General features: G+C 52.4%; 1 protein-coding gene across 1 annotated transcript; it reads right to left on the reverse strand.

Moving 5' to 3' along the window:
• Positions 1-10,292: 10,292 nt before the first annotated feature.
• LOC311166149 (olfactory receptor 14J1-like) lies at positions 10,293-11,565 on the reverse strand (the record flags this gene model as incomplete). The annotated part of the gene is made up of 1 exon (XM_084227622.1): positions 10,293-11,565. One exon carries the CDS (start codon positions 11,563-11,565, stop codon positions 10,633-10,635), a length of 933 nt encoding a protein of 310 aa, XP_084083748.1. The 3' UTR covers positions 10,293-10,632.
• Positions 11,566-12,608: the final 1,043 nt, after the last annotated feature.

Here is a 12,608-nt window from a genome sequence, read left to right on the forward strand (position 1 = left end):
TCAGCAAAAACCAGATTTAATATTAAGGGACAGCAGCACAAAGTTCCTTGGCAAGAGTCACTCTGCTCCTGACTGGACACTTCAGGCACACCAGGGAAACAAAGCACCAACAAAACCAAGCAAAATCCAGGCAATCAAACCAGAAAAGAACCAAGTACTGTCCCTGTGTGTGTGTGTGACACAAGGGCAGTGAGGGCAAGAGTAAAAGGAATGTTACCTAAAAGCTTAACCAAGCTCAAACTTAACAGGACTTAACTGATACCTTAACCTTCACTGATACCTTCAACTTCACAATTTAGCAAAACAACAGCACTTTACAGTATTTAACCTAACTTATAACCCATGACTTAGAAACTTAACAGAGGAATAACACTTAACAATATTGAACTTAGCTAATTACTTAAATTAAACGTAACAACTTAGCGAAAGAACAGCTCTTAGCAACATTTAACTTTGTTCAGACCTCATAATTTAACCTCACTTAGAGGCCTGACTTACTCAGCTGTCCAAGGCTCTCAAACCCCTCAGAGAGCAGCATTTCTGCCACATTTCCCCAGCACAGGCACTCCTGTGTGCACACAGACACAAAGAGTCAGTGCAAGGCACCTGTGAGAAATTCCCCTGAGGGCAGGGAATGCTCACTGCTGATGCTTTGGCATCTCCCCAGCGGGTAAAGGGTTGAGCCTGGAGGAGTGGGGGGATCGGCCCAGGCTCTGTGGTTGTTTGGGATCCCCGAGTGCAGCAAACGGGAGAGTTCCCGGCTGGGAGAGGCCCCACTCAGAGGGAGTCGCTGGCCCAGGAGAGCTCCAAGGGCTCCTTTTGGAGCGCTGTTTGCAGGGCCCCACGAGAGGGGCTTCAGTCCCAGCAATGGTTCATCCTGGCCACACTTGGCATCAGCAGCTTTCTTTGGCAGTGTGAGAACAGGGATGTTGTGCCACGGAGGGAACAGAAACAGCTCCCAGGGCTGCTCCTAAAGTAACCAGGAGCTGTTTGGGCAGCAGCAGTGCCTGGAGCAGACAGTGTCTGTGATGAGCTGCAGAGGAGCTGAGCCCAGGGGCTGTTGGCCAAGGCCGAGGCCCAAGGAGCATTTCTCAGCTGGCAGGGCGGCCTGAGAAGGGGAGGGGGGAATGCAGCAGCACAGGGCCATGGAACCAAGGGAGCCTTGTGACACTGTGGGGCCCTGTGGGACCAAGGGACCCTTGTGACACTGTGGGGCCTCATGGAATCATGGAGAGCACTGTGACATTGCTGGGCCTCATGGAACCAAGGGGACTGTACTGATACTGTGTGGGTCCATGGAATGTAGGGATCATTGTGACACTGAGAGGTCCCATCAAACCAAGGGTCCATTGTGACACCGTGGGGCCTCATGGAACCATGGAGACCGTTGTGACATTCAGGGGAGTCATGGAATCATGGAGACCATTGTGACACTATGATACCCCATGGAATAAGCAAAGCACTGTGACACTGTGAGGCCTCATGGAACCAGTGAGACCACTGTGACCCTGAGAGTCCCCACAGAACCAAGAGGACCATTGTGATATTGTAGCGCATTGAGAAACCAAGAGGCCTTTGTGACACTGCAGGGCTGCATGGAACCAAAGGTCCATTGTGACACTGCCGGGCCTCATGTCATCAGTGGTCCATTGTGACATTGGGCAACCAAAGGAGACCATTGTGACACTTCAGGGCTGCATGGAACCAAAGCTCCAGGGTGACACAGAGTGGCCAGCTGGAATCAATGGTCCATTGTGAGCTGGAATCAATGGTCCATTGTGACACTGTGGACCGAAAAGGAGATCATTGTGACATTTCAAACCCTCACGGTCCAAACGTCCATTGTGACATTGTAGAGCTCATGGTACCGAGGCATCACGTGACATTGTGGGGCCTGGGGAACCATGGAGACCATTGTGACACTGCAAGGCCTCATGGAATCATTGGGACCATTGTGACACTGAGGGGCCCCATGGAATCGAGGGATCATTGTGAAAATATGGGGCCCCATAAAACCAAGGGAACACAGAAAAGGTCTGGCTGGTTTGGCCTCCCATGGACTGCCTGACTGGTCCAGCTGGCCTTGGCATGTTGAGGGTCTCTTCTCATCTTCTGCTGGAACAACTGGGTGCTCTGTTCTTTCCTTCCTATGGAAAAGAACTGTCCTTCTGCTCCAGGCAACCATGGACAGAATCTTGGTTTCCCCTCCAAATTTCCTTATATCCAGGGATTGTTCCCATAGGAATATTGCCAGGAGAAGTCTTGCTGGCAATGGTTTCAAGTGGGTCAAGTCTCATCTATCCCCAAAACACTGGGAAAGGCCACATGCTTTCCCTCCTATGGGAATAAATTGCTCTTCTTATCCAGGTGCCCATGGCCAAAATTCCACCTCCAACGTTGCCTGTTGTGACAGACTGGAGGAGATTGTTGGCTGGAAACATTTCATGTGTGGGGGAGGAAGAGGCAGCTCCAGCCTTGCCCTGCCCTGTTACCCCAGTCCTGCCCGGCCCTGGAACCCCAATCCCCCCAGAGTTTCTATCCCAGCCCAGCAGTGTCTGCCAGTCCCTGGCACAGCACAGGCAATGCTCCTCTGGAGCCCCCAGCCCAGCTCCTGAGGGACCAAATGAGCCCAAGTGCCACCTGGGGAAGGGCCCCGGAATACCAAGGGGTATTTTAGGCTGACTATGAGGCAAGCACACATCTTGACCCTGCCTCCTCTTGGAATTTCTATCTGAACACCACTGAAATCCAGGAGTTGGTAGCTGTGTGTGCTTTTTTTTCTTTTTTGTCTTTCTCTCTTTCTGTGTCTTCTTCTGATTCCCTCCTCTTGCAAATTTTGGTTAACTTAAAAGCGAACAGGCTAAAAGTTTGTGAAGTTGAATGGGCCAATTTGAGAAGTGTTTTCTGTTTTCTGTTGATTGGATACTGTATTAAACCATTTGCCACGTTCCTCTAATTTTCTCAAGTTGCCAGTAAAGGCTGTTTGGTTTTTATGAGCTCCTGAGAATCTCTTGTCAGTATTTCTCCAGTACATCCAACTCAGAGGACACAAACAATTTTAATTCCTTTTAAATGTCTCATTGAGAGAGTTTTTTAGTGGATGGGAGTCAGGGCTTGTCTGTCCTGCTTGACACAGCCCGGCAGAGTTTCCCAGCCACATTCCACACTCCATTTCCCAGCTGGAGCCACTGATGCCTCTGAGTTGTGCTGCCCCAGCACCAGGGACGCTCTCCTTGTCTGCCCATTCCCCCACGGGCTCTGGGCAGGGATGGCCTCAGTGGGGGCTGCTGACATCCTCAGACACTTGGAGGCTGCTGCTGAATGTCACTGCTCCAGAGGCTTGTTCAGCCTTCAGCTCTTCAGTGCAGGAATTCAGTGTCCCAGGGCTCATTAACATTCAGAACACCTTAACAAGCCAAGCCTCTGGGAAGAATTTGTTTTAAGGTTTCAAATAATTTGTAGTTAATTAGATAGATTTCAAGAGTGCATTGAAGTTGAATGTATTATATAAACAAAGACACTGAGAAAACATATTTAAGTCCTGTTTAGGTTTTTTTTTCCTGATCATAAATCGATATGTGCAGTCTCCAATTGACACTTAATCCAAGTACCTCCTCATGCAGTTGGAAAAGAGATGAAAATCAAGACCCTTCATGGCTGGCAATCAATCAGACTCTGTCCCTACCCCCACCCCATTATTTCCCTCATCCAAGCCCTGGAACTCAGAGCAGCCTTGTGCAAATCTGAGCTCCCTCCAGCCCTGGCTGCACCTGCAGCTTTCAGCTCCTTGGCTCCAACTCCCACCTGCTCTCCTTGGAGAAGGATCTGGCTGAGATACAGAGGGATGTTCATTTCTTGTCAGCCAACAAAGCCAAGGGAAGGCACAGCTCCCATCAAATGCAAAAGTCATTCTTCTCCCTGCCTCTGCCCTGCCCCTGATCCCCACAGCCTGTCCTGTTTCCTTCATTCCTGCATTGCCAGGGAGTTTCTGGGACAAGGGAGCTCTGCTCTGGCTATGGAGGGAGGTCCGAATGCCATCACTGGAGTGGGAACCACAACTCATCACGTTTGTGTCCTTTGGGGGTCAGGAACTGGAGAGACTCAGAGGCACAGAAAGGTTTCTCTTTATGGCCAACAGACCACCATTGAACAGGACACAATTTAATAACAAACTCACTCTTCCCTGAGCTATGTGCAACGTCCCAGCAGCATCTGATGAGTCCACCATCCACAAGTGATTTGCATACTAAAAATTATTTTAGACAAATGTGGTTCTGTGATAGATATAAACACAATTAGTCCTCGTATCAGGATGCTTGTCCAGTAGCGGGGGCGAAAGAGCTCCAACAATTCCTGATTTGCAAAGCTGTCAGTGGTGGATGGAGAAGGGAGGTCAGGCTGCTCTTGGTGTTGAGGAAATGCTGAAACCAGCCTGACTCATTTCATCTCCTCCTGTCCTGGCTGATCTCCCCTCTTTCCCCTTCCACCCATTGGCTTTTGTTTCCCACCAGGCCCCCTGGTGAAGAGCCTGGCTCTGTGCTGTCCATCACCTCCTCACTGGCACTGCCAGGCTGGGATGAGGAGCCCCTCAGCCTTCCCTGCTCTGCGCTGGACAAGTCCAGCTCCCTGAGCCTCTGCTCACAGCCCAAGGGCTCCAGCCCCACCTTGGAGGCCCTTCCCAGACCCTGCTCCAGCTGCCAGACATCTTTCCTGCCCTGGGGAACCCAAAGCAGGCCACAGTCACCTGGGTAATCCATGTCCTTGATGTCCAGGTCACACAGCCCTGGCCCCTTGTCCCCATGTCAGTCTCTGGGGTGGATCCTGTGGAACATCCTTTGGTGGAGGCTGTGGCTCCAGGTGGGCCAGGGGGATACCCAGGGACAGGGACCCCGCTGGGCATGAACAGCATTGGACGTGTTGGGAGAAACTGTGAGGGGGAGCTGGGGCGGAGGGACCAACCCAGTGACCTCACACAGCCCTGCTGGGATGTCACACAGCCCCTCTGTGATGTCACAGCCCATTCTCTAATGTCACACAGCTGGTCTCTGATGTCACAGCCAACTGTGTGATGTCACAGCCTGCTCAGTGATGTCAGACTTCTTCTGTGTGGCGTCACTGGTGGCTCTATGATGTCAGAGATGCAGCCTGTGAGGCCATAGCTTCTCCATGACCTCACATAACCCACTCTGTGATGTCATCGCCCACTCTGTGACCTCATGTTATCAGATGATAAATTGTCTGCACAAGGTGAGCTGACACCTGGAGCTTGTTCTCCAAAACCCCAGACCTATGGAAAGCACACAATGCCCATTGTGTGAGAAGGGGAACTGGAAGTTCACCTGCCTCAGTGTCCTGCCAGCTCAGCCAGGCCCACTGGAACACTGGGGTCCACAACCACCAGGGACCACCAAAAAGACCCCCAGGAGAGAAGAACACATGGGTAAAGGGGAGGGGAAATATGTTAATGATTTTGGGGAAATTATTATCATATGTATGTTTAGTCCAGGACAATCAATGAATATGTGTGCAAAATACAGAATAGAAACAGAAACTTTCCTGTGCTCAGCCTGCATAGCTTTGGGAGAAGCTGTCCCCCGTGCATCCAGCTGAATAAAGAATGCTGCTGCTTAATGCTGCATTGGTGTTTTCTGGTTTACCAAATTTTTGGTATCACTCCCACTGCCAAGGAAAGCTCTGTCTCCTGCTGTTCACAAACAAGAAGGGCTGGTGGCAGATGTGGGGGTCAGAAGCTGCCTGGGTCACAGTGACCATGAAATAATCAAGTTTTCAATGTTGTGTGAAAGAAGGAGGGGCAGCAACTAAACTTCTACACTGGCATTAGGAAGGGCAGACTTTGGCCTGTTTAGGATGCAGATTTGGGGAGTACTGAATCAGGTATTGATTTTTTTAAGGGAAACAGCCCTTAGAAACAAAGGAAGGATGGACACACTTCAAGAAATTAATCTTAAGGGAGAAGGAGCAGCCTGTCCCAGTGTGGCCAAAGATAAGCTAGAGAGGAAAAATTACTGTCCTGGCTGCCCATGGACCTTTTGTGGGGACTCAAGGGAAAGAAAAGGGTGCAGCAACATTGGACAGAAGGTCAGGCAACTTAGGAAGTATTAAAGAATGTTGTTAGGTCATGCAGAAAGAAAAGTCGAGAGGGGAAAGCTCAATTAGAGCTTAACCTGACCACTACTGTGAAAAATAATAGAAAATGTTTCTACAAATAAATTAATAGCAAAACATGAGATAAGAATCTCTACTCTTTATTGGATGCAGTGGGGAATATAGTAACTAAAGATAAGGAAAAGGCTGAGCTACTTAACACCTTGTTTGTCTCTATTTTCAATACTAGGACAGGTTGTCCTCAGGACAACTGTTGTCCTGAGCTGGTAGATGGGCACAGGGAGCAGAACAGCCCCTGTAATCCAGGAGGAAGCAGCTGATGACCTGCTGAGACACTCAGATGCTCACAGGTGTATGGGATCAGATGGGCTCCATCCTAGCAGGATGAGGGAGCTGGTGGATGAGCTCCCCTAGCTGCTCTCCATCATTTACCATCAGTCCTGGCTCAGCAGGGAGGTCCCAGAGGACTGGCGGTGGCAGTGTGACCCCATCCCCAAGAAGGGCTGGAAGGAGGATCTGGGGAACTCGAGGCCTGTCAGCCTGACCTCAGTGCCCGGCAAGGAAATGGAACAGATCGCCTTGAGCGCCATCCCAGGGCACCCACAGGATGGCCGAGGGATCAGAGCCAGCCAGCGTGGATTTAGGAGGGGTAGGTCCTGCCTGACCAACCTGGTGTCCTTTTATGACAAGGTGACCCACCTGTGGATGTGGGAAAGGCTCTGGATGTTGTGTGCCTTTGACACAGTAAGCCAGAGAATTCCCTGGAAAAGCTGCAGCCCATAGGTTGGACATGTTCACCCTTCCTGGGTAAAGAGCTGGCTGGAGGCTGGGCCCAGAGAGTGATGGGGATGGTGCTGCATCCATTGTGTGTCCAGTCTCCAGTGGTGTCTCCCAAGGGTCTATGTTGGGCCCAATGCTAATTAAAATCTTCATTGACAATGTGGATGAGAAGATTGAGCCCAGTATCAGCAAGTTTGCAGATGACACCAAGCTGGGTGTGAGTGTGGATCTGCTGGAGGGTAGGAGGGCTCTGCACAAGGCTCTGGACCAGCTTCATCCAGGGCCCAAACCCAACAAGGTGAGTTTTAAAAAGTCCAAGTGCTGGGTCCTGCACTTTGGCCACAACAACCCCTGCAGCACTACAGGCTGGGGACAGAGTGGCTGGACAGCAGCCAGGCAGAAAGGGACCGGCAGGAAATTATGGACAGCAGGCTGGACATGAAGTGGCAGCAGTGTGCCCAGGTGGCCAAGAAGGCCAATGGCTCCTGGCCTGGATCACGAATGGTGTGGCCAGCAGGAGCAGGGCAGTGATTCTTCCCCGGTGCTCGGGGACACTGTTTGGGCAGCACCTCGAGTGCTGTGTCCAGTTCTGGGCCCCCAATTTAGGAAGGACATGGAGGGGCTGGAGTGTATTCAGAGAAGGGCAACAAGGCTGGTGAGGGGTCTGTGACATAAGTCCTGTGAGGAGTGGCTGAGGGAGCTGGGGTTGTTTGTCCTGGAGAAGAGGAAGCTCAGGGGAGACCTCATCACTCTCTACAACTCTCTGACAGGAGGGTGCAGCCAGGTGGGGGTCAGGCTCTTTTCCAAGGGAACAGTGACAGGACAAGAGCACAGAGGCTTCAGCTGCACCTGGGAAAATTTAGCCTGGACGTTAGGAAATATTCTTCACACAAAGTGTGATTGGGCATTGGAATGGGCTGCCCGGGAAGATGGGTGAGTCACCATCCCGGGAAGTGTTTAAGGAAAGACTGGATGTGGCACTGAGTGCCATGGCCTGGGTGACAAGGTGGTGTTGTGTCCCAGGTTGGACTTGATGCTCTCCAAGGTCTTTTCCAGCCTGGCTGATTCTCTGATGATTGTGACACTGCAGGGCCCTGGGGAAGCAAGGGGCCATTGTGACACTGCAGGGCCTGGTGGCCCTAAGAGGACCATGGTGACACTGTACAACATGGCAGAAGAGAGCCAAGGGACCATGGTGACACTGTGGGGCTGAATGGAAGCAAGGAGTCCATTTTGACAGTCTGGATCCTGGTGCAAGCACAGAGGCCACTGTGACCCTGAAGGGCCTTGTGGAACCATGCAGAGCATTGTGACAGAGCAGGACCTTGTTTCTTGATGGGGCCATTGTGACATTGTGACACATTGTGACATTCTGGCCATTGTGGCAAGACCCCATGGAACCAAAGGCCCAGTGCTGCTCCTTGGGAACTCTTGGAATGAAGGAAAAATGTTTGACACCGTGGTTTCCGTGGGACCAAGAGGACATTGTGACACTGTGGAACCAAGGAGAGCATTGCTGCACTGCCAGACCTCATGGAACCAGTGTGACACTGCAGGGCTTTGGAGACCAAGGACCATTGTGACACTGTGGGGCCTTGGTGGACCACAGCACCACTGTGACTCTGGGACCGGGTATCCAAGGAACTTTATGACACCAAGGGGTCCCATGGAACCAAAGGGACATTGTGACACTGGGAGGCCTCATGGAATCATGGAGACTATTGGGACACTCTGGGGCCTCATGGAACCGTGGTGACACCAAGTTGTCTGGGAGTGTCAATCTGCTGGAGGGTAGGAGGGCTCTGCACAGGGCCCTGGACAGGCTGGATCCAGAGACCAAATCCAAAAAGGCCAGGTTTAACAGGTTCTCCCCTGTGCTCTGCACTGGTTGGGTAGCACTTTGAGTGCTGTGTCCAGTTCTGGCGCCCCAATTTAGGAAGGACATGGAGGGGCTGGAGCATGTCCAGAGAAGGGCAACAAAGCTGGGGAGGAGTCTGGAACACAAGTACTGTGAGGAGCAGCTGAGGGAGCTGGGGTTCTTTATCCTGGAGAAGAGGAGGCTTAGGGGAGACAAGGTGGTGTAAAAGCACAGGTTGGACTTGATGATCTCCAAGCTCTTTTCCAACCTGGCTGATTCTGTGGTTCTCTGAAAGCACCCTTGGAGCAGTTGCAGGATGAGCCCTGGGCCTCCTCTTGAGAAGCTCCAGCAGCCCAGGTCCCTCAGCTTCTCCTGCCAACCCCAAAGCCCATCCTGTCAGTCCTGCAGAGCCTCTGCAGCTCCTCCTCATTGCCCAGAACAGGGAGCCCCACAGCCAGACACAGCAGCCCAGATGTGCCCCCCTGGCCTGTGGTGCCTCTGGCAAGGGAGCAGCAGGAGGCACTGCAGGAGCCTGCAGACAATTGCTGCAGCACTTGTAGGATGATCCTGCTCCCCAAGGGACGTTCCCATTGTGCCAAGCCAGGAACTGCAATGGGGAGTGGGGCCAGAGAGGGAAGGGCAAACAGGGATGGGATGTTTGCAGGGGAGGGAACAGGGGTGGGGAACAGGAAAAAAATTGTATCAGGAAGAGTAAAGAAATCAATGGTGAAGCAAAGGAAATGCTCAGGGCAATTTGGGGGTGGCTGCCAGGCAGCCCTGGCTCTGAACAACAGTGTCTGCAGTGGGACAGGAAATTCCCAGCTGATGGGAGCAAGCTTTCTGGCTGACTGCAGAGGCCAGGACAAAGCTGAGTGGTTTCCCTGGTGTCCCCCAGCCCATGCTGGCCCCAGGGGCTCATGGCATTTGTGCTCCCTCAGGTTCATGTCCCCAGAGCAACAGCATGGGGGTGCTCTCGCCTGCTCTGTGCAATGCAAACAGGGGCTCCTGAGCCAGTGCTGCCATGTCTGTGCCTGCAAGGATGGGGCACCTGTGTGAGCTGGGGAAGACGCCAGGGCTGCAGAAGGGGGATTTTGTTGGCAGCTCCATGAGGACGCTCTGTGACACTGCCCTGGGCTGTCCAGCGCACTGGGGATGGATCAGCCCCTGCTCTGCTGCTCCTTTCCATCTCCCCCAGGGCCCTTGCAGAGCACCAGCCATGCTGTTTGCCCCCAGCCTGCCCACAGCCACCCTGGGGCTGCTCACGGTGGTTTTCAGTGCTCAGCATTGGCCTGGCCCTGTTCTTGAAAGAGCCTGGCCAAGGAGCCTGGAGCCCCCAGGGCCTGGCCTGAGGTGTCAGCGCTGCCCCAGAAGTGCCCATGGCCTGTCCCTGCTGCAGCCCCAGCATGGCCACCCCAGGACTGGTCCTGGCCCTGGGAGCACTGAGGCCCTACAGCAACACCAGGGCCACCAGGGCAGTGGGGCAGGGCCATGGGAGCATCACTGGCAACACCAAGTGCTGTTGCTCCTGGGCACAGCTGCTGTGCCAGCACTGATCTGTCCCCAGCTCTGCTCACAGACATTGCTGCTGCAGCTCCCGAGAAGGCAACAAAAGGGCATCTCTGCAGAAAACTTCACTGGGAGATCCTTTAGTTCCTTTAAAGCCACCGAGATCACAGCCCCTCATTGACACAGTCTGTGGCCACAGGGAAGGTGGAGAGAAAAAAAATTAAAAATTCAAAAAAAGAAAGTCTTTTCTTTGTGGACACTATGAAAACACTAAAACAAAGAAACAAATCCCATGACTAAACCAACAAGACGTATCAAACATTATTTTTATTACAAGTGATTTACAGAAATTGGCCAGCAGTTTAATGTCCCTGAAACCATCCAGTCATCAGTCTCAACACTGCAGCCTTTAGCTCCTGGTTCCTTAGGCTGTAGATGAGGGGGTTAAGGGCTGGAGGCACCACCAAGTACAGAACTGACAGGGCCAGATCCAGGGATGGGGAGGAGATGGAGGGGGACTTTAGGTAGGCAAATGTGGCAGTGCTGAGAAACAGGGAGACCACAGCCAGGTGAGGGAGGCAGGTGGAAAAGGCTTTGCGCCGTCCCTGCTCTGAGGGGATCCTAAGCACAGCCCTGAAGATCTGCACATAGGAGAAAACAATGAATACAAAACAGCCAAATACCAAACACACACTAACAGCAAGAAGCCCAAGTTCCCTAAGATAGGATTTGGAGCAGGAGAGCTTGAGGATCTGAGGGATTTCACAGAAGAACTGGCCCAGGGCATTGCCATGGCACAGAGGCAGGGAAAATGTATTGGCCGTGTGCAAAATTGAATAGAGAAAGACACTGGCCCAGGCAGCCGCTGCCATGTGGGCACAAGCTCTGCTGCCCAGGAGGGTCCCATAGTGCAGGGGTTTGCAGATGGACACGTAGCGGTCGTAGCACATGATGGTCAGGAGGAAATACTCTACTGAAATGAAGAAGAAAAAGAAAAAGAGCTGTGCAGCACATCCTTTGTAGGAGATGGTCCTGGTGTTCCAGAGGGAATTGTGCATGGCTTTGGGGACAGTGGTGCAGATGGAGCCCAGGTCAGTGAGGGCCAGGTTGAGCAGGAAGAAAAACATGGGGGTGTGCAGGTGGTGGCTGCAGGCTACGGTGCTGATGATGAGGCCATTGCCCAGGAGGGCAGCCAGGGAGATGCCCAGCAAGAGGCAGAAGTGCAGGAGCTGCAGCTGCCGTGTGTCTGCCAATGCCAGCAGGAGGAAGTGGCTGGTGGAGCTGCTGTTGGACATTGGCTGTGGCTGCACTTGGGGACCTGTTCATGGAGAAAAGGACAGTGAAGGGTTAGAGGAGATACCTGAAACCAAATTCAAATCCATTTCACATGCACCTTCCCCTAGAACACACACACAGATCCTTTTTTTTCCAGAGTTCTGGGGTTTTCTTTTTAAGCTCTCCCTTATCTTTCCTGGTATCCTTGGATATCAGAAACCCTCAGCATTTCTGGTGCACCTAGGGAAAACAGAGCAAATTCTGTGAGGCAAAGTTATGAGTGGAGAATGACGGGAGCTGGTCCATCATTCTGACCTTTACAGAATTTCTCAGGGCTTTAGCCTTTCTCAGGCGGAGGTCGATCAGTTTCCCATGTTTCCCCAAAAATGCCCCAGGTAAAGCTGAGAGCAGATGGATCCACCACAGTCCAGCTCCACTTCTGTATCTAAGAATTACTGTTGCTCATTTCAACAACCCAGCAGCACTTTCAGTGTTAGAAAATCTGTGCCTTTCCCCATCAATCTTACAACTCAAAGATGCTCTAGGACTGGTTTGAATCCTGGATTGAAGCTCCTAGCTTGGACTGAAATCTCAGGGACACTTGCAAGTGTCCTTATGATGACATTGGATGAAGGGAGATGCAGCTCCTTCCTTGGCTGCACTGACAGCATTGCCCAGAGCTGAGCACTGGGGACAGCGTCACCCTGAGCCAGCTGTGCCCCCTTCCAGAGCCCCCAGGGCCGGGCAGCTGCTCCCAGCCCTGTGCTCTGCAGAGGGAACTGGGCCTGGGGCTGCAGAGCTGCCCCACGGCTCTGCTGCAGCTCTGCCTGCACAGGAGGGGCTGCAAACCTTGGAGCCCCGGCCCTGAGGGGCTGAGGGCACAGGAGGGAGGGGGCTTTTTCAGAGGGAGGGTGTGCACTGGAGGGCATCTTGTGGAGATTTCTAAACTCTTCTTGCCAGAGCATTTCTGGGTTTTATTTTCTCTCATTTCCTGATCTTGTCTCTGCTTCCTGGAGATTTTCCTCCCACAGGTGTTTCCCTGTGCATGATCTCTCTGTGCCAG

The sequence above is a fragment of the Fringilla coelebs genome (assembly GCF_963513975.1).
Source record: "Fringilla coelebs genome assembly, contig: SCAFFOLD_43, whole genome shotgun sequence".
In the NCBI taxonomy this organism is placed as follows: Eukaryota; Metazoa; Chordata; class Aves; order Passeriformes; family Fringillidae; genus Fringilla; species Fringilla coelebs.